This window comes from Macadamia integrifolia, chromosome 5, assembly GCF_013358625.1.
Source record: "Macadamia integrifolia cultivar HAES 741 chromosome 5, SCU_Mint_v3, whole genome shotgun sequence".
NCBI classification, from domain to species: Eukaryota; Viridiplantae; Streptophyta; class Magnoliopsida; order Proteales; family Proteaceae; genus Macadamia; species Macadamia integrifolia.
In genome coordinates, this window is record NC_056561.1 from 11,712,527 (window position 1) to 11,734,794 (window position 22,268).

The 22,268-nt window shown below is 40.0% G+C and overlaps 1 protein-coding gene across 1 annotated transcript in view; it reads right to left on the bottom strand.

The window, feature by feature from the left end:
• LOC122078958 (methionine aminopeptidase 1D, chloroplastic/mitochondrial-like) overlaps positions 1-18,928 on the bottom strand; it is a 34,473-nt gene extending 15,545 nt beyond the window's left edge. The window contains exon 1 of the mRNA XM_042645166.1: positions 18,529-18,928. Coding sequence (XP_042501100.1) covers positions 18,529-18,588 — 60 coding nt within the window. The 5' untranslated portion in view covers positions 18,589-18,928. The remainder of the gene's footprint in view (positions 1-18,528) is intronic.
• Positions 18,929-22,268: the final 3,340 nt, after the last annotated feature.

Below are 22,268 nucleotides of genomic sequence, written 5' to 3' on the forward strand. Positions count from 1 at the left end.
CCCTTTGAGCTTGATAGAGGTGATTTGGATACTCACATGGGCCATAGTAGGAGTAATAGACTTGTTCTCAGCCATAGTGAACAATAACCAAATAAATTTCAAATACAAGAGCAAATAGCAAAAATCAATTAACGTTCAAGGTGTTGAAAAACCTAAGGAATTGACCTTGTGAGACAAGATCAATAGAAACAACCACCAATAGATCAAAAGGGCAGCAATAGAGAACTGATGTAGGACTGTAATAAGGAACCAATAATAGAATATGCTTTATAAACCAACGAGGTAGTAACCATTTATTCAAAACAAAAAATCGAGCTTGTAAGGTATTGAGGAAGAAACAAACAATCAAAGTCACCTGGTTGGAGAAGTCACAAATCATGTAGATTTAACATACAACATCTACATCCATGCACAGGATACCTATACGATTGAAGGAACCAGAAACTAGGAAGCATCCAGAAAAAATTGATTTTATCAGGGGTTTCCAGAAAAATTGATTTTCCAAAGAAAAACAATCAATCCTTGCTCTATAGATCTTAAAATCAGTAACTGTAGATAATTATGTAAGTAGAATACCAGCACTATATTGATGAGAGATGGAGTGTTTAACCCATAGTAGGTGCAGCAATAGGTGGCTGCTCACCAAAGGGTTTTAAAACAAATTAGAGATCAGCAGAGCAGAGATGAGGAAATCCAGATCTAATTACAGTCGCTCTGATACCATGTTACAAGTCTAGAATCCTTCAACCAGATTAGAGAAGAGGAAGGAGAGGAGAGAAAAAGTAAAAGAGAAAAGAGGAAGAAAGTTGAGAGGAAGAGAGCTGAGAAAAATAGAGTTTCTTGTTCATTCTTCTTATCTTGAGCTCTAAGGTCCTTACACCTTATATAAAGCATGTGGAGAAGAATAAAGTCTTCCTCACACCAAACGCTTATCTACCATCATTAATTCCCATCAAGCTCTCACTTAATATTATTAATAGAGGAGGCTGCCACCTATCTACCTATCTTTGACAATCATGGCAGCCTCCCTTTGTTGACAATGGCTCTCACCTAACATTGACAATGGAGGAGGCTGCCACCTACCTTTGACAATGAAGGCAGCCCCCTTTATTGACAATGGTGGAGCCTTACCTAACACTAATAAGATTAAAATACACCTAAAAACTCTACACCTACCATGTATCATTGATTGCAGATGAACCACAACAGGTGGACAACGTCAAGGACTACTGGTAGCAGCAATTTTCTGCCACGAGGGAAGAAATGATCCTACCTGCAAGTGTTGCTCGTGCCGGGACAACTGGGAAGGTTACAGACTACCGAAGAAGTTTGGGTAAGTTTTTCGTCATCGAGGGCATCCACCCGGTACCTTAGTAGTGAAATACACCTAGACTTGACATATACACTTGTGTAGGCCTTAAGGACCATCAATGCAGCATATTGGGAAAGTCCCAGTAGAAGTAAGCACAATAGGCCCTCATTGGCTGATGACCACCAGCCGATGAGCATGCACTGGTAGGAATAAATTGATAGATTGGGTTATTTGCCCATGGGGCCTGATCCTTCGCACCTGTGCACATTAGATCACCTTCTCTGGTCTGTACACCTTATGAATGAATGGATTAATGCACCAAGTCACCAAAGGTGGATCCACTAGTGCCAACTAGAGAATTGACCTAGTTAATGATAGAATTACATTAATTCCCCAAACATGCCTTAGTGAGGTGAGTTACTATATAAAGAGCAATTAGCTCATATATTTCACAACTACAATTTGTGAAAGAAGAAGAAAGAGAGAAAGAAGAAGAAGGAAGAAAAGGAAGGAGAGGAAGAGTTGAGCTAAAGGGGAGGGGTATTCTACACATTCTCATCCACACTCAAAGGTGAGTGCAACCCTCTCACTTCTGTCTCTATTGCTCTCTTGCTATCCCTTCCACTAATGTAATTGGACTAATCTAACTAAGATCTCCATAAAGTATTCCTTAACTCATAAATCAATTTGGGGATTTTATGAAGGGGGCTTAAATTAAGGTATTTTTAGACATTTATTTTGAGGTGGAGAACCAATTAAAACCTCAACTCAATCCCCCAAAATTATGTAACCTAAACCCTAATTGGAATAATGGGACAATCCCACTATAATTCATGCAACATATGTGGCTAAACATGTAATCCCTAAGCTACCCAGGGTGTGCATGAGCCGCACACATGCAAATCATGCCCCGATCATCACCCTAGTGTACGAACCTACCTAAATTGGGCAAAAATGAGGTGATGATATGATCACCACTATAAAATGGGTATTGCAAATGAAGGTAGACACTAAAAATGACCCTTAGGCTTAAATGTAAGGAAATGGGCAGAAACCCCATGAAATTGCCCTCACCGATCGATACCCACTGGTGGGTGACCACCAACCAGTGAGCATCAACCAGTGGACTTTCTACAGAGACAGAAGCCCATGACTCATCCACTGGTCAGCCCACCGATTGGTCACCTCCAACTGGTGAGTTGTCTAAACATGAGTTTTGACCTAAAATTTTGATGGCCATTTGACCTATAGGAAGACCATTCTTATACTCAACCTCTGAAGTCTTACCTATAACGCACTTTAATTTCAATTAATAGAACTATCAAGCAAAGAGGTTTCACGGTGTGAGATCATCGATAGGATACACCTCGTCAAGACAAGAGGTGAATAGGTGTAGTGTTTATTTTGAGGAGTGTTTACTTTAATTTGGCTTCATGTGTGCTCATCATAGTTGTCACGGCGCCAAGGCGAACCAAGGCGGTGGAGGGTTGTCTAAGCGCTTAGGCAAGAAGGCGCACGCCTTGAGGTGAACAAGGCGATCCCTATTTTTTAACATTATTTAGTAAGCTATATATACCTTGTATCATAAAAAATCAAGATTAAGCAACATCAAGTCATTAAAAATCAACATTTAACCATATTAAATCATAAAAAATTAACATTAAGTCATATTAAGTTATAAAAAATCAAAATTTAGAGAAATGCTTTGGTTCTATAATAAGTTTGACTGGTTAAATGATATTATTTTCATATGAAATTTTTTGTATCAGTTATAATATAAAACTATCTTTCCAACAAGTCTAAGATTGCTTAAATCTAAGTTGTAATGACAAAGTTATGTTCCGGTCAAACTTATTTTTAAGTGCTCGAATGCTGTTAAAATCGCCTGAATGAAAATAATTTTATGGATATCAAAACAAAAAATTATTTTACCGGACTTTTGGTTTTTAGTAATGTTTTAACATGATAGAATTTATAAAATTTTCATAATTGAGAAAAACTCCAGCATTTAAAAGTTGAAAATCGCCCCTATAACCAAAATCCAGTTTTTCTTCTTAGACTGGGTGGTTGACTTTTTATCCTTTTGGAATTTGATTTTTAAACTATTTTTATTGGATTCAAATAGGGGGTATTTTCTTATTTATGAATAATATCTTAAGTAAATGAAATAACAAATATAAAAAGAATTTATTTAAATGATATTTGGCATAAATAAGTGCCAAAACACAAGACGGCATGCAGTGCAATAAGGTGACTATCGCCTAGGCCTCAGGCAAACCGCCTGGACGCCTAGTCATCGCCTTGGCGACACCTTGACAACTATGGTGCTCATATGGTTGTGCATATTTATTTCTGTTAAATTCCATTGTAGTTGTGAAGTGTGAAGTGTGAATAGTGAGTGTGTGTGGACAGTGTGTGGAATGTGGACAGTGTGTGGTTGTGGTTGTGTGAAATGCTGGGTAGCCGAGGGTGATTCCAGCAAAAGATTCCCAATTATGATACTATTACTGTTATGATGTAATGTGCATACATATTAGATTGCATATGGCTTGGATAATAGACCTGGGTGCTACAACCCCTTGCCAGCAGGGGAAAATTAGCTAATCCCACATATGGTAGGTCCAACTAGCTCAGTTTGGTGATGAGTTGTGGGTAAAGGAGCTTGTGGAGCATAAGCAAGATTGTGCTTGTGATGATTGTGCCTACGGCGCACCTTGAAGATGATAGTTGTCATTTGCCCCTTATTTATTCCTTTGTGTATATGCATGATGTGATATGGTGTTCAGCTATGTAAGATACGTCTTGACAGTTGTGCTTAATCTTTTGTGTAATTATACTAATTATCAATAGAGCACCTGTGTATTTTCAGGTACAATTTCTTATATCTTAATGTATTTAGCTCATTTCATACGATTGTGATATTAAAGTATTGCATCGATGATCCCAGTAGGATTATTTGGACGTGGAAGTGTGCTCAAGTCACACGCCTTCAGGTAACTGAAGGTGGGGTGTAACAAGAGAGGAGGTGCTGGCAGATGCTACTTCCCTGCCCACGAAACATTCTCCCTTATCTCATGGACTTAATAGCAAATACACAAACTAATAAGCTAGGATACGATTTGATTTCTATCTGTGATACGAATGAAGTGAGTTTATGTGATGGGGGTACTTCAGGAACTGTATTTTTTTTTTGGATGAATAATATATTAAATTACGAGGGAAAAGAATATATATGGGGGAAGAGGGGGGGACAAAAGCCAACTAGAAGGGGGAAACAAACCCTACGAGAGGGGAGGGGAGAGCAGCTACAGAAGTCAATCCATCGATCAGGGGAGGCCCAAGGAGACAACAACGAGCATATTCCTTGGGGAATCTCTAATAGTATGGTGACAAGGGGAGGCAAGTTTGGAGCTGACATCAAAGTAGATAGTCTTCCAAATCATATCGAAGGACCGAGAATTGGACGTCCATCTATAGAGATTACACTCCATCCAGAGGTGAGAAATGGTGGCACAGAATGCAAACTTTCCGATAGTGTCACAAATGGTGGATCCGCTAAACGTCATATACACCCAGATCCTTTCTCGACTGAGAGGAAGGATTCGTCTATTAGAAGGCTAGTAGAACTTGAGAACTCTCTTCCAGATGACAGAGAAGGGGCAAGAGAAAAATAGGTGGTCGACATCCTCAAAGCCATTCCAACAAATGCAGCAAGTGGGGGGAACATGGATGTGACGGTGGATGAGGAAGGACTGCATCGGGAGGCAGTTTAGGATGGCATGCCAGGCCATGAAGCTGTGACGAGGGTTATGACCTTTGAACCAAATGGTTTTGCACCAAAGGACAAATGGGACTTTGCAATGGACAAAATCCCAAGCCGAGGAAGAGGAGAATGATCTCGAGGGAGAGGGGGACCAGAAGATTTTATCTTCTCTTCCCCTGTGGCTTGAAGGAAGGGGGGAGGGAGGACCAAATGTCTACAAAGGGGGAGGAGGGAAGGGACCAGCCAACTAAAGAGATAATGGTAGAGACCGAGCATTTCTTCCCAAGCCAGATGAGTAAATGACTCGAGGGGTGATGGTAGAGGAGAGAACACCTAAGGGATGCCAGGGATCGAATCAGAGGGAGGTAGCGAGGTCAAGCATAGGGGCGCAATGATGAGCTGAGAGCTTGGCAGAAATGAGAGGAAGCCCAAGGTGTTTCACAGGAAGAGAGCAGAGGGAGACGCCCATAAGGATCAAAATATGGGATTTGAAGGCATCCGAGATACCTGTAGTGAACAGTTTTTATGTTAAGTTGTCCTAAGATGTATTTTCCTATTTTTTTTTCTCTTTTACCTCCCTAGGGAAGATTATCTAATTTCTCTAAGTTATTAGTTTGAACCTAATATAGGTGGGAAGAGAAAAATGCTCTCCCATGATTTTCCCTCTTCTATCTCTTTCTCCTCTCAATTTCTCTCCGTCTTCTTCCCTACTCTTTTCTCTCCTCCCTCATATCTAACCCTAATATCTCTAACTTCTAACTTGGTATCAGAGCCAAAGGGAGTTTGAGAGTCGACTAAGCTTCTCCTTCCTATTATTTGAGTCTCCCTTGGAACCCTTTAAAGCAAAAGGGATCAATAGAGGTGCTATACTATGTAAAAAGATTCAATAAGAAGGCCTAATAGAGATCTAGAAGTGAGTTGAAGACTCTTGGAGGGAGATTGAAGCCCTACAAGGACTGATTGAAGTTCAAACCAAAAAAAATGGAGCTCAAACCATTACTACCAGCTGGTCTCTCTCTCTCTCTATCTAAGAGGCTGTTGGGGATGGGCTAGACCTGTAAGAGTCAACCAAGGCCCCTTGTTCTATCCCCAAGTGTTGTTTCGAGATTGTTCGTGTTGTCGGAACACAACTCATTCTCCTCTTTTCTGCCAAGTATTGCCATTTTCTTTCTCTGTGAGTTGTTTGGTCTGTAATGGCTAGCACTATGTGATTTGGTTGCTTATTATGGATGTACTTGACTCTATGATACTTTTTTATGATATTGGTATGAAGTTCCATAGTTAGAAGTGGGTTTTATTGATTTTCCATCATAATTTCATGGTTTACTAGGTTGCTGGACTTTTTTTTTTTTTTTTTTGGGTTCTGAGAATAAGATATTTGAGGCTTGTGTTTCCCCTTTGGTTTGGATCTCCATTTGTGTTTCTTTAAGGGTATTCTTACATCATGTCTGATCTCACGGAACCTACGGAAGCTACATCGGGTGGGTCAAGTAGTACCAACCCTAGTTCGATTGTCTTGATAATCCTAATACTCGGATTTCTCTTGTGAAGTTGGATAGTACCAACTATTTGGATCAGTCATAATCCATGAAGTTATCCTTGAAGAGTAGAGTGAAACTAGGGTACATTACTAAGGCTATCAAGGCTCCTGTTGTCGTTGATCCAGGTTACCAGAAATGAGAAATTGTAAACTCTACTTTTGGCTGCTTTTTTCCATGAAACCTAAAATAGGAAGGATATTTATCCGAAAGGAAACTACTAAGGATATTTAGAATAGTATTTCTAAGACCTATGACAGAGTAGGTGACTCTCAGGCCCTCTCCATAAAGCAGGGGAATATGACTATTTTTTACTACTATACTACAGTTATAGGACTCTGGGAGGAGTATGATCATTACCAAGACCTTCAGTTGTCCAATCCTGAAAACGAAACCAAGCTCTATAAATCCCTTGAAAAGGAACACGTTCTGATTTTACTAGGTGGGCTGAATTCAGACCATGAGCCCATCCAGATACAAATTTTGGGCTGGTCACCTCTTCCATCCCTTAATAAGGTGTGAAGCTTACCTACTAAGTGAGGAGACCATGGGAGGTGCTATGAATTCTGCACCTTCACTTGAGCACTCTATCCTTTCTTCCACTATCCACTGAGAATGGCATGGAGGCAGCCGAGGCCAAGGGTCATCCCGTGGAGATGAAAGCAAAGTTTTTAACGCGGTAAGGCGATAGAGGCATTTAAGGGTCTTTCGGAGCGCCTTAGCAATAAGGCGGGCATAAAGTGTCGCCTTATTGACTAAAGCGTTCCTATGTAATTTTTTATAAAACCAATCTATTTGGCTCAAATCCTAGTTAAATCCTGTTACTCATATGTTAAATAAATACTAAAGGTTCATATTCATACCAATGTAAGATATTCATCAAGAAAACAAATCAATAAAGTGAATAAACTAAGTCCATCTTCATCAATCATCAATCATCATAACATATTAACATATAATATAAATACATAACTATGAAACAAAATTATAAATATAAAAAAAAGACATAAAAATACAAGTATTTATTATACTTACCTCTATGATGCCAAAATGAGTGCCTAAGCCCTAAAGTCATCCACTATATTTCTACTCTTGTCAAAGAAGAATGAAGCTCACCGCTGCCGGAGCAAAATGGTCTCCTGGATCAGTGGTTCTTCCTTATTCCTTGATTCCTTCTCAAAGCCCTTTCTTAAAACCCTTGACAAAATCCAAACCCTGTTTGTGAATCGTGTTTTTGTTTTATTTGTTTTGGTTATTTTGGGTGGAGTAAAGCTGATCCTATACATCTCAAGTGTTAACAAAACCATACACCTACCAATAAAAAATCTATATTTGGAATCTTCATCAAGTAATTTTAAAATATGTTTAAAAAAAAAACTCATAAGGCGCCACTTCACGTAAGGCGGAGCATTGCCTTACCATCTCTAGACTGCATCAGCGCCAAGGCGCTGATAAGGTGATGCCTTAGCAGCGCCTTAAAAACTATGGATGAAAGAGATAAATCCCAACAGTGTGATCATTGGGGGAAGCCTAGGCACACTCGAGAGAGAAGGTGAGTTCTTCATGGCCATCCTCCTAGTACTCGTGGAGGATCTATTGGCACACGTGGTGGCCGTAGAGGAGGAGCCACAACCTATGCTACTATAACAGAGACTGATCCTAAAGGTTACTCACAAGAAGATATTACTCCTTCTCTAGAGATGATATTGCAGTCTTTTGTCGACTCATGTCTCAACTTGATAGATCATCTACCTCACAGGATACCTCACCTTCCGCTATACATGTCTCCACATATGAACCTTCCATTGCTCCATCGTGGGTCAGACACTTGTGCTACTGACCACATTACTGGTACATCCCATTGTTATGATTCTTACTCCATTTGTTCAAGTAAGGATAAGGTTCAAGTGGCTAATGGAACCCTCTCCTCTGTTTCTAGTAAAGACAGTATTCCCATTACCTCTTCCATTTTACTTAATTACGTTCTTTATGTTCCTAATCTTACCTTAAATCTTTTGTCTGTAAGTACTTTGACTAAATCCTTGAATTGTTGTATCACTTTTTTTCCCTCTCATTGGGTTTTTCAAGATTTGGTAACGAAGAAGATTATTGGTAGTGGAAGTGAAGAGAGCGGCCTCTACCGTCTTGAGCCGTAGTCTTTTTTTTTACTACACCATGGTCCTATATATGCGGCCGTAGTGATAGTAGTTCTATAGACTCAGTGATGCTTTAGCATTAGCGTTTGGGACATCCCTCTATCGTTATCATGAGGAAACACTTATCTCATTTATTTACATCTTTTCCTTCTCGCGTATTTCATTGTGAACCATATACTTTTGTTAAACATTGTCATTCATCCTATCCCAATCATGGTAATAGATTTGTTGTTCCCTTTAACATTGTGCATACTGATGTTCGGGGACCTTGTCCTACTACCTCCTTATTTGATCTTCGTTACATTGTTTCATTTGTTGATGGTTTCTCTTGTTGTACTAGGACCATTCTTATGAAATAAAAGAGTGATGTTCATGATGCATTCAAAAACCCAGTTTGAAACCAGAATCAAAATTGTCCAGTCTGATAAAGGGGAGGGAGTACATGTATGGTGGTCTACAAGAATTTTTTACTGACAATGGTATCATCCATCAGTTTGCTTATGTTGATACACCCCAACAGAATGAGCTAGCTGAGACGAAAAATAGTCATTTGTTAGAAGTCGGTAGAAGCCTTCTATCTGGTATGCATATTCCTAAAGCTTTTTGCTCTGAAGCTGTTCTTACTACTGCTTTTGTCATCAATAGTAAGCCTACCAAAATCCTTGGGTCTCAAAACCCCGTTGCACTCTTGTCTTCTCAATCTTCTACTTTTTCTCTTCCTCCCAAGGTGTTTGGTTGTGTTTGTTATGAGCATGTTAAAAAATCCTCCCACACCAAATTCGATCCCAAGGCTCTAAAATGCCTCTCCTTATGTATTCTTCCACTATCAAAATGCTAAAAGTGTTACCACCATTTATCTCGCAGGCAATTTCTTTCCAAATATGTCACCTTTCTTGAGTCTGTTCCTTTCTTTACTTCTCCTCAGCAACCTGTTCAGGGGAAGAGAATGGAAGTGAAAGTCAAAAAGTTGTTGATGCCATTCCGTTTCTTATCCCTTGCCTCTTATTCCTTTAGCTTTGGATATTGGAAAACATAAAGAGGTGGATGATGTTGACACAGTGGATATTGTTGTTACTAGTGGTCCATGTAAAGAGAAGGATATTGTGTACACAAGGATAAAGAAGACATGCTAAGAGTCCTCTTTGGATCCACATCTTGAGTTTCCCCTTCCTTAGTCAGGAAACATCTCTTCTCATTCTAACTTAAACCACCCTATTGTTGTTCGTAAGTGTAAGAGAGTTTGAACTAATCTTGTAGCCTAGATTATTTCCTATGATGCTCCCTCTCCTACAAGTGTTGTTTTTCCAACTACTCTTTCTTCTGCTTCCATCCCCAAAACTGTTATTGAGGCTATGTCCGACCCTAAGTGGAAACAAGCCATGTTTGAGAATATGAAGGCACTTGAGAAGAACAGTACCTAGAAACTGGTTGACCTTCCCAAGAGAAGTCCAAATGGATGCAGGTGGATCTATTCAATCAAGTACCGATCAGATGGTGCTATTGAGAGGTACAAGGCAAGATTAGTGGCTGAAGGGTACAGTTAAGTGTATGGAATTGATTATCAAGAGACCTTTGCTCCTGTGGCCAAGCATAACTCAATAAGAGTTCTTTTACTTGTGCTGGAAAACAAAGGTTGACCCTTATATTAGTTGGATGTGAAGGATACCTTCCTCTATGGAGACCTAGAAAAGGAAGTATATATGAAGCCCCCTCCTGGCTTCAAGTTCCAGTAGCTGATGGTAAGGTGTGTCATCTAAAGAAGGCACTTTATGGTCTCAAACAATCACCAAGGGCTTTGTTTGAGAGGTTCAGGCAAGCCATTCTGAAGAACGGATATTCCCAGAGTCAAGCAGACCACACATTATTTACTCAACGAGGTAATGGTACCATCACAACATTGATTGTTTAAGTTGATTATCGTGGTGACTGGAGATGACAATGATGAAATAGCTAGGCTGAAAGCCTATTTGGCCAAACAATTTGAAAGAAGGGAATCAACATATGCCAAAGAAAATTAATGCCAGACCTATTGAAAGAAACAGAGATGATGGATTATAAACAAGCTAGTGCTCTTATTGAGAGAAACATAAGCTAAGAGAAGGTTGTAGTCCTTCCCTTGTTGATGCAAGGAAATACCAGAGGCTAGTGAGGAAGCTGATTTTTTTGTCTCTGACTCACCCAGACATTACTTATCCAGTGGCAGTAGTCAACCAATTTACATATGCACCAAGAGGAGGCACTTGGATGTTGTGTACTGCATCCTCAGATACTTAAAGTCCTCTCTAGGAAAAAGACTTTTGTATGCCAGGAACAACCATATGAGGATATAAGGTTATTCCAATGTTGATTGGGCTAGATCTATTTCTGACAAGAAATCTACATCTGGTTATTGCACATTTATGGGTGGTAACTTGGTTATATGGAGGAGAGAAACAGCCTGTTGTTGCTAGATCTAGTACAGAGGCGGAATAAAAGGCAATGGCTCATGGAGTTTGTGAATTCATTTGGTTGCATCGGTTGGTTCTCGAGTTAGGGTATGACACTGAAGGATCTATGCGACTCTACTGCAACAACAAAGCAGCAATAAGCATTGCTTATAACCCAGTGCAACATGATAGAACAAAGCACATTAAAGTGTACCAGCATTTCATCAAAGAGAAGATTTTCTTGAAACATTCACACACATTTTGTGAAGACAGGTGATCAATTGGCAGACATCTTCACCAGAGGACTCATTTCTCACTAGTTCAATACTCTCTTAGGCAAACTGGGAATGTATGATATTTATTCTCCAGTTGAGGGGGACTGTTGAAGTTTTTGTAATAAAGGTACTTTAGGAACTGGCTTTATTTATTTATTTATTTTTTGGATGAATAGATAATTTATTACCAGGGAAGAAGAATATACAAGGGGAGAAAAAGGGGGGGAAAGAGGCCTTAGCCAACTAAGGAAACAAAGGCCGATGGCCAAAGCAAAAGAAAACTACAACTAAACAAAATCAAAACAACAACAAGGCTACAAAAAAAGGGGGGGGGGAGAGAGCCAGGGCCAAAACCGAGAAGCCATCAAGAGGAGGGATGAAGTCAACTTGTAGGTTCCAAGAGGCAATGATGAGAGAATTTCTTGGGGTGTGGGGGAACGGCCAGGTATGAAGGAATAATGGCTTTATACATGACATCAAAATAGATAGCTTTCCAAATTTTATCCAGAGAATGGGATTTCGAAGTCCATCTACAAATGTTGCGTTCCATCCAGAGGTGATTAATGGTGGCGGCGAATGCTAATTTACTAATGGAATCACAAATAGAGGGCCCGGAGAATGTCATATCAATCCAGCTCCACTCCCTGTGAAAAAGGAGAATAGGCCTTCTGGTCGGCCAACATTTGGACAGGACAATATTTCAGATGAGAGAGGAAAAGGGGCAAGAGAAGAAGAGGTGGGGAATGTCCTCAATACCCAGGGGGCAAAGGCAGCAGGAAGGGTTGACTGAGATATGACGATAGATGAGGAAGGCTTGAGTGGCGAGGCAGTTTGATAGGCATCGCCAAAGTTTAAACCTATGATGGGGAATGTGCCCTTGAAACCAAACTACCTTGTGCCAGGAGACAATCGGAGAAGGGGTTCGGATGAAAGACCAGGCGGAGGAGGAAGAGAAGATTCCATTTGAGGAGGGAAGCCAGATGCATTTTTCTGTCCTCCCACGATGGCTAGGGGGAAGGGGAGGGAGAGAGGACCACAGGTCAAGAAGGGGAAGAGGAGAATTGGGAGGAGACCAGCCAAAGGGGGAGAGGATAGAGGAGACTAAGGCATCAGAGGAAAGGCCCAAAGAGTATATGACTCTGGGGGGGATGATGTGGGAGAGAATGCCTGCAGGATGCCAGGGGTCCTTCCAGAGGGAGGTGGACTGGCCATTACCAATCTTGAAGGAGATGGCAGAGAGGGCCAGGGGCCTGTGATCAAGGATCTTGTGCCAGATCCAAGAAGCATCAAAGATGAAGGAGCAGTCCAAAGGGAGTAAGACTTGAGCAGAGAGTAAATCCAGTCAACCCAAATACTCTTTTGCTTGGACACAATCTTCCAGATGAGCTTGAGGATCCTAACAGAATTGGTGGTTTTGATTCTTCTAATCCCTAGACCACCTTCATCTTTCAAAAGGCAAACCTTCTCCCAGCTTAAGGGTCTAAGGAATTTAGCGGAATCAGAGCCCTTCCAGAGAAAGGAGCAAGGGAGACCTTCAAAGGTCTTGACAACTGATACAGGAAGGCCAAAGGTACCAGACTAGTATAGGTACATGGACTGGAGGACCGATCTAATCAAGGTAAGACGGCCAACAAAAGAGAGGAGCTTGCTTTTCCATAGTTGAAGCCTTTTCCTAAGATTGTCAGGCATGGGGTACAGTGATGGGCAGAGACCCTGAAGGAAATAGGGGGAAGGCCCAAAAATTTAACAAGCAAGGAGCCGAGTGGGATACCCGCAAGCTCATAAAGAGAGTCACAGACATCGGGGGAGACACCAGAAATAAAGATATTGAAATAACCTAGAGGGTGGTGAATAGGTTATACTAGTGGAATTTTAACTCTTTTCGATGTACTGTCCCAAGTGTGATTGTAAATAATAAATACGGAATAAAATAGAACAAGCATAATCACACAACACCGAGAATTATAGTGGTTCGACTCAATATGAGTCTAGTCCACTCCCTACAAGAATCCTCTTGTAAGGTATTCCACTAGTTCTCCCTTTCAGTACGGTAGGTAGGGAAGAAAACTTTTACAATCTTTTTATGGATAAGAGTATCCTTACAAATCCCCTTTACAGGCAAAGAGACGCCTTTACAATCTCTTTTGCAGGTAAAGAGGCATCTTACACTCTTTCAAGGATAAGAGGATCCTTACAATCTCTTAAGGATGAGAAGGTCCTTACACAAGCCTAAGTACAGTCTAGACTTAATGTAAAATAGAAAATGGAGAAGTGTAATAAAAGAGGATTACCCCTGGTGTGGTGTAAATGAAATATGCAATGATGATAGAATGAATGCACCTTTTGAAGTCTTCTTGATGCTTGTAACGTAAATGCCAAGATATTGATGAAGACTTGTAGATGGTCTTGAGTTCCTCTTGAATGTAAAATGAAGAACTTGAACTCAAGAGATGGTGTAGACCAATTCTCACTTCTAAGGCTTAAATAATGCTTCTCCAAAGTTGAGATCAATTTTTAATTAATGAGTGGCATTAGAGGTATTTATAGATGAGCTTAGGAGAGCATTTTAGGCAGTAAATCTCACTTAAACGGTCATATTCTGGGTCCACCAGTCGACCGCCATCGGTAGCCGGTCGATCGGAAAGAGCCGTTATAGCAAAATATAGCCGTTAGGGCATTTCTAGGCAATCACCGGTTGATCAGGACTTTCAACCGGTCGACCGACTATGGTCTCGGACAGTTCCGGTCTACCGGGGATTCATCCGGTCGACCGCCAACATGACAGACTCTGTTTTGATAGAATGTTGTCATACTGACCAGTTATCAGTATTTTGAGTATAACTTTCTGGTCTGACCTCGAATTGACCTAAAATTAGTTGCGTTGGAATTGTGACTCGATTTCTTACAACTTCCATGAAGATTTCATCTCCTGATACTAACTCTAAGATTATCCAAAATTCCCTTGAGTCAGGTTAATGTGGTTTTCATAGAATTTCACTAGAACACATTTTTCCTAATATGTTCCTCACCACTTAGAGACTTTCCATACTTGGTCAAGGTTTGCTTTATGGTCATTCTAGTATGATGCAATGCACATGCATGTGGTGAGTGCACATATATATGTGGAAGTTACAAATTACATTAAAAAGGACCAATCTATCCTAGTGGTCTTCTTCTTCACTTAAACCTTCCACTCTTTGGCACTTCATCTTCTTTTCTTCTTGTTTTCAATTCCATGTGTTTGAGCTTTATGTCTTGACATCTTGAAGCTTGAAATCTTATGATATCTTTAATCATTGATGCCAACTTGTTGATACTCTTCATTTGATGACTTCAATCTTCATTTCTTCCTTTCATTCACCAAATTCGATCTTTGATATGAAGTCTCTACAAAACAATGCTTGAAGGCAAATTGTGAAATACCTTCATATGTTTGTTATAATCAAAACCAACTATAGGAGTGTGGGCATATCCCTAACAGATATTGGATTTGAGGAGGTTAATGCTTAGCCCCAAAAAGGATTCGAATGATTGGAGAGTGGACATGATGGTGGAGATGGAGAGGGAATCAGCCTTTGAGAAGATCATGATGTCATCAGCAAAGGCCAGATGGGAGAGGAGAAGGGATTTGCATTTTGGGATGGGGGAGATGAGGTGGAGGTTAGTAACAGATTGGATGGAGCGGGAGAGGACCTCCAAAGAAAGAGAGAAGAGCAGGGGGATAGGGGGCATCCTTGGCGAATGCCACGACCCGAGGGAAAGTATCCGACTGGACTCCTGTTCACCAGAACGGAGAAACGAGGGAAGGAGATGCAAGCATAGATCTAATGGACAAAAGATGGTAGGAAAGACATCTAGAGTAACACATCAGAGATGAACTCCCAGCTGATGGTGTTAAAAGCTTTATGGATGTCAATCTTAAGGAGGGTCGTAGGGGCATGGTTCTTCCTGTCAAAACCACGGATAATCTCATGACAGAGGATGATATTGTCCGAGATGCTTCTCCCTGCGATGAAGGCAGATTGGTTGGGAGTCTTGGGACTGACGAGGGAGTCAATGACTTTCTGAATCCTGTTGGCAAGAATTTTGGCAATGAATTTATAAAGGAGATTACAAAGAGAAATGGGTCTAAAGTCATTCATGAAAACCGCACCCTCCTTCTTGGGGATGAGACACAAGAAGGTGTGATTAATCCCTTCAATTTGATTCGGATTGTAGAAGAAGCTATGCACCGCAGTAATAAGGTCATTTCGAATGATGCTTCAGCAGGCAAAAAAGAAACCCATGTTGAAGCCATCGGGGCCTGGGGCTTTGTTGGATTTATGGGAGAGGATGGCAGAAATGATTTCCTCCTCACTAGGGATAGATTGGAGGAAAGGAATGAGACCATTCGGGACAAACTTATTGGGGAGATCATGGGGGATGAGGGTTGGGGCGGTGGGGGAGGGATTAAGGAGTCTTTGGAAGTGAGAGACAGCTTCTAGTTTGATGAGATCAGGGGAAACTAGGTCAATCCTAGAGGAGGAGATAAGCATCAGGATGGAATTGGCATTATTCCTGGCTTTGAGGGAGTGATGGAAATAAGCCGAATTAGAATCTCCCAAGTCAAGCCATTTGATACGGGCTTTCTGACGAAGGAAGCTCTCTTCCTGATCAAGGAGCATGGAAAGATCGAGAGCAACCGCTTTCTCCCCCTCAATAAGGATTAGGTTAAAGAGATCCCGGTGAATCCAGTCTTGGATAGAGTGGAGCTTATCCCAACCAAGAGAGACTCGAGAGGAGATGTTCTCAAATGTGGAATTATTCCAGAGCTTTAGGGCAAATTTCATGCTCTTAAGCTTATTGGTGAACACAATGAGAGGGGAAGAGGAATTAGGGGTGTGACTATTCCAAGCATTATAGACAAGAGAATGGAAGTCAGGGTGGGAGATCCACATGTCAAAGAAATTGAACGGCTTAGGACCAAAGGAGAGGAAAGGGAGAATATAGATTGAGATGGGGCTATGGTCGGATATCCCAGGGAGACATGCTTCGTTAACAAGGGCCCTGTCAAGCTTGCAAGCCACTCGGCGGTATCTGGCTCTTCTGTTATGCCAAGTGAGCATAGTCCCAGACCATCTAAGGTCAGTGAGATTGAGATCCTTAAGGCAATCATTGAAAGAGGTGACAGCCTGAGAATCGATGGGGTTGGCCCCATGCTTTTCATGGCTGTATCTGATAACATTGAAGTCTCCAGCAATGCCCCAGGAATTGGAGCCAACGGTGTTAGAGAAGGAAGGAAGGTCATCCCAGAGAGAAAGACAAAGAGAGGCCCGGTTGTGGGCATAGATGATAGGGAGGAAGCAAATGAAGGGGCCGGAATGGTGAGAAATGGAGATGTGGATGGCTTGAGCAGAGGAGTAGAGGCAAGAGATGTTGAGAAAGGAGGGGTCCCAAAGAACCCAAATCCTATCATTAGGACTATGAAGATAGTTGGCAAGAAAGGACCAAGAGGAAGCAACCGAAGAAGCAATACGGGAAGCATTGGGTTCCAAAACCCTGGTCTCTAGGAGACAGCAGAAATTGGACTTGGAGGAGCGAATAAGGGATCTGATTTCTGATTGTTTGGCCGAGGAATTGAGACCTAGGACATTCTAGATGGTCCAAGGAATCATTTGGAATTGGGGTGAGTGGGCATCGGACGCTTGGAAGAGCTGCAAGGGTTAAGTTGTCCCACTTCCTGGTTTTATGTTAAGCTGTCCTAAGATGTATTTTCATTTTTTTCTTTGAGGATTATGTAATTTCCCTAAGTTATTAGTTTAAACCTAATAAAGGTGGGAAGAGCAAAACATTCTCCCACTATTTTCCCTCTTCTATCTCTTTCTCCTCTCAACTTCTCTCCTCCTTCTTCCTTACTCTCCTTCTCCCTCATTTCTAACCCTAATATCTCTAACTTCCAACTTAAAGCCCTAAAGAAAGAGACTTCTTCAACAAGCTAATATTTTTAGACAACTTGCATAAAAGAAAAGGGAGAAGACTCAAGCATATGTAAGGAGCGGGTACAACTGAATCATTTTCTACAGAAACCAAGTGCAAAGCAATAAAGAGTATCCAGAGCGCAATCTTCAATAAATGAAACTCCATTTGAGCTTGCAAACTGGAACAACAACTCATTTCAGCATGTTTCTGTCTACAACATGAAAAACTAATGTTCGAAATTTCAATCAAAATGGTCGAAATTTGGCAAAATATTTCAGTTCCAATGGATCTCAAAATGAAATCACAAGCGGAACACAAAGAATACAATCTCATCGAAATGAAATCACAAGAGAAATACAAAAGAATATAATATCTCATCAAAATGAACGAAACTAAATGATCAAAATGTCAAAATTTAAGTAAAAATAATCGAAATGTCACAATCCACATAAAAAACCAAATTTTGAGTTGTAAAATTTCTTGAGCTCTTCAAACCTATCCCAAACTCATCTAAGATCTCATAATAAGATTGCAATCTTGGTTCTTTTTTAAGATTTGAGAACTAATTGAATGCTTACAGTAGCAAAATAGGGTGTGAAACTCCCTTTTCTTTTTTTTTTTAATAATATCTAATCTATCGTCCATAATATTTATGCTTAAATAAGAATCCCATAAAGTTTCATTCCGATATTCTTTGTACTTCCTGATTTGCCTACATTTCACAAAATTTTATCAAATTTTGACCACTTCAACATTGCCCATTTTGATGAAATACCTCAATTTCTACAAGGGTTGAAAATGACCTGCCCTGTTGTAATCTCAAAACTTTCAAACCACAGAGTTGGAGGGATTGGACAGAGCCTAATGAAAGTTCAAACCCTGTCTAAAAGCTGAAACAACTAGGAGCAGTAGCAATAACAACAATAATGTAGTGGTAACAAGAAATAATGAAAATTAAAAATTGGATCAGACAGATCCTAACTGACCAGGTTGGCATAGATTTTGAATTTGCTTTGTCAGATTGGATTTAAATGATACTGGATCAATACATGCCACAAAATTTTCCAAGAAAGTTTGCAACAGAAATATTTCACAATCACCTTGACTAAAGTTCCAGCATACTCCAAGACTTGTGCTGCAAGCTGGCCAGAAGCTCTCATGCACTCTATTCCCTTCTCATCATGCACTTCAGAACCACTAACAATTCCAGGTGGTTGTCATGAATTAACATATGGAGGCCTTGGTATATGATTTGGAACAGGTCGACAAGGAGATATTTTTCCAGGGCGTAGACGTTTTCGTTTAGTGTTTTCCAAGTCAATCTAATTTCTGCTAATTTAAACAAATAAATTAGCTCCCCACGCAGAGTATAGGTGTATAGGTTTATGTACAACATACTGGATGAACCTAATAAAGTGATACATGGTTAGGAATGAGGATGGTTTTCCTATTACTTCTAAAAGTCAAGAAAATTCCATGTCTTTAACTTTTAACTTCTGCCACAATGGTAAAGGTAAGAAGTCTCAATGGTTTTTTTTTTCTTAAATATAACTGTTTTTTCAATTCCATTAAGAGTATAAGATGGTAGTTGATTTCATATTGACATTTTAGAGGAAAAACATTTTAATGGCGAGGACAGTTGCTAGCGCAGCACGCTTGAGGCTAACACAGTAGACCCTAGCCCACAGGAGGTTTCGAATTTGAGACCTTCCACATTTATTCTAGGACCCCCCACCCCCCCGCCCCCCCCCCACCCAAAATATTCATATAGAGGCAATGAGAACACATTTTTCATTGCTTATGTTCATCCCTGTGGCTCCCTTTTAGATAACCCATAAGTCATCATAATATCATATAATACCATATTTTCCATAAGATTTCCATGCTGAATGATCATGTAATATTTTTCTCTACATATAAAAAAGGAAGTGATGAGAGACCAAGGAGAAGACAACTATATAGACACCCAAAAAAAAAAAAAATTAGACCAAGTAGTAGACTAAAAATTGAAAAATCACTAGGGAAGTACTGGTGAAAAAAGATATGAATGGTTTAAGGTTGACAACAAAGACTTTGACCCCTCTTAGTTGTAAAAGCATAATGAGGATGTTCGTATGTTACGAAAAATAATGAACTTAAAGCTTTTTGGGTTGGCAATCATCAACAGTAAACTTGGTGCGATTATTAGAGATTAAAACTTTCAAGCAATTGTAAAATGCTAAAGATAAGTTTGGTGGGGAGGAAAGAAGGATATGGTATGCAGATGACAGTAGATATCAGAAGCAGAACTCAAGGGCAGAGTATATTGTTAGACAATATAGTCTTCCTTATCTTTAAATATGGTTCTTGTTGGGTTATGTGCTTTCCAGAGTGGCTGCACTAAGCTTCCTCAGGAGTCTCTTTGCAATGAAAGCTACTTCGATAACATCTTGGTGCTGGATAAGTTGGTGAGACATGGAAGGCATATGCCCGACATACATGCTATGCAATGAAAGCAAGGAGAATGACTCATCAACTCTTTAGATTAGTTTCTTGCATCCTTTGAAGCAAATTTCTCAACCTTTTTTGGTAGAAGCAAGTTTCCCAACTGGTCTGCTGCATATCTTGAACGCTACAATGAGAGGTTGGAACAACAAACAACAACAAACTAAAGATTGAGGTCGGCTAAATTTAAGATACGTATCGGAGGGTATCGTATCGTGTCAAAGATACGCTAAGATATGCAAAAGATCAAGGATTAAAGTATCGGTATTAGTCACCGTATCAGTCAGCTAAATTTAAGATACCTATCAGAGGGTATCGTATAGGTATCGGAGATACTTTAACCCATGATAGTAATGTAGTAAATGCTTCTTTAGGAATCTTCTGGGGCTAGGAGAAGGAGAGGAATTAACAAAAATTTTGAGGATGAATTGTTTAGTGGAAGTTGGCCCATGGGGGCCAATAGTGTAAATTCCATATTGTTGGCTGCATTACTTAAAGTAGCCCTATGTTTATGGTTCATCGAAGAAAGAATAGGAGGAAAAGAGAAAATTGGAGAGCACATAGTCACTTCTCTGAGACACCCCCCAAAAAGACAAAGAGATGAAAAGATATGCAACATACAGAGGACAAATGGTCTCAAGGTCCTCAACCATACCTATATACAACCAGATAATTGCTCCACGTATCATGTACAAAATCGGTCACAACCTCAACTTCTCCTTCATGAAATGACAATGAACTCTCTTTTTAGTTTTTTCTTTAAACACTTTTGTAATTTGGTTTTATTCAATTAATGCAAAGCCTTTTATGTTTATTTGTTTATGCAATTCAAGTTATTCAAAAGTGTAATAATTTTAATTTCTAGTTCTAGGCTTAGTTCTAGGTGACAAGAATAAGCTCTAGAGCATCTTTTTCAAATGCAAGTTTTTCTTTCATGATTTGTTTCTCTAGGCCTAGCAATTTCAGATTTGATTTAGTTCAGATCTGGTTTTTAGGGCTGGTAGTATCTCAAATTAATCAACTTTTCAAGTTCAAGTATTGAAGTTCAGGTAAGTAGGCTTCTTCATAAGTCTTCTCACCCCCTCTCATTCCCTCTTCTTACTACCCATTTATTCTTAAATTACATTTTGAATTTTCAGTTTTACATTATTGCTTTCTCTAGCCCCCAAGGTCCTTGGCTAGATGCATATGTTGGCTTTGCCCCTCTCTAGCTATGGAACCATCCTTTTTCTTTTCTTATTTATATTGCATCCCTTCCCCTAAAGCTAAGTAAAAAATCTATTGGAAGAGTATTCTCGGAAGCCTGTACTATTTATGGTGCATCCCTCGAGCTAAGTAGAGATACCTACTTGTGTGCCTCTCTCTATCTTTATTTCTCTTTTTATTTTATTTATTTACTTTTTCAGAACTTTTATTTTCAATTATTTGCTTTTTAATTGCGTGGTTTAAGTATTTAAATTCCTAGATGACAAATGGTTAGGGTTAGATGTGAATGGTTAGGTCGTTCAATTTTTATTGCAATTTCAATTCCAATTTTCCTAGATGTGTTGGTTAGGACGCTTTTAAATGCATTTGTGTTAGGACGGTAGTTAGAAGTAGGTCGCCATAATCAATCATTACACTTTCGCATTACTAAAAGAATCTAAAAATAAAGTGGTTGCTCTCCTTGTGTTCGACCCGTTAGTTACACTGATCCGTACGCTTGCGGTTACTTTTAAATTTCAAACATTCTCCCTTTCTAAGGCGACTCCTAAAACCCTCTCTACGTTGTAGGAGAAGGTCTGCAAGTATATTAACGCAGAGGGGATCATAGACAACCATAGAGTCTCCACCAACAAAAGAAGAAATTATCACGAAGCAGAGAGGAGTAGGGAGGACAAAGGAAAATGGCAATGGACTGATGATCATGGTGTCCTAGGAGAGAATATGATAGCTTTATGCCTCTTACTCGATATCGATTGCAAATGATGATGCAAATCAATGGGGATGAGAGGAGCCGCCTGGGGAACCCAAAGAAGTTGAAAACATCAACAGAAGCCTACAATCGAAGGAAGAATTGTGACTACCACCGTGATCACGACCACATCACTAATTAGTGTTGGGAGCTTCATCACGTGATCGAGGACTTGATAAAGAAGGTACATGCATAGATTTATGGTAAGACGCTATCACACCCCATCATTCACATAGAACCGGACCTGTGACCGGGTTCCCTTTGGGTAATCCAAAACCACCATAATCATTTGACACAATAACCACAACACAACAAGCCACATATACATGAAAAATAATATTGTAATTTCAGTGAAAGTCTTATCATGTATAATTACCTGTAAATCCCCATATACTCTAGATA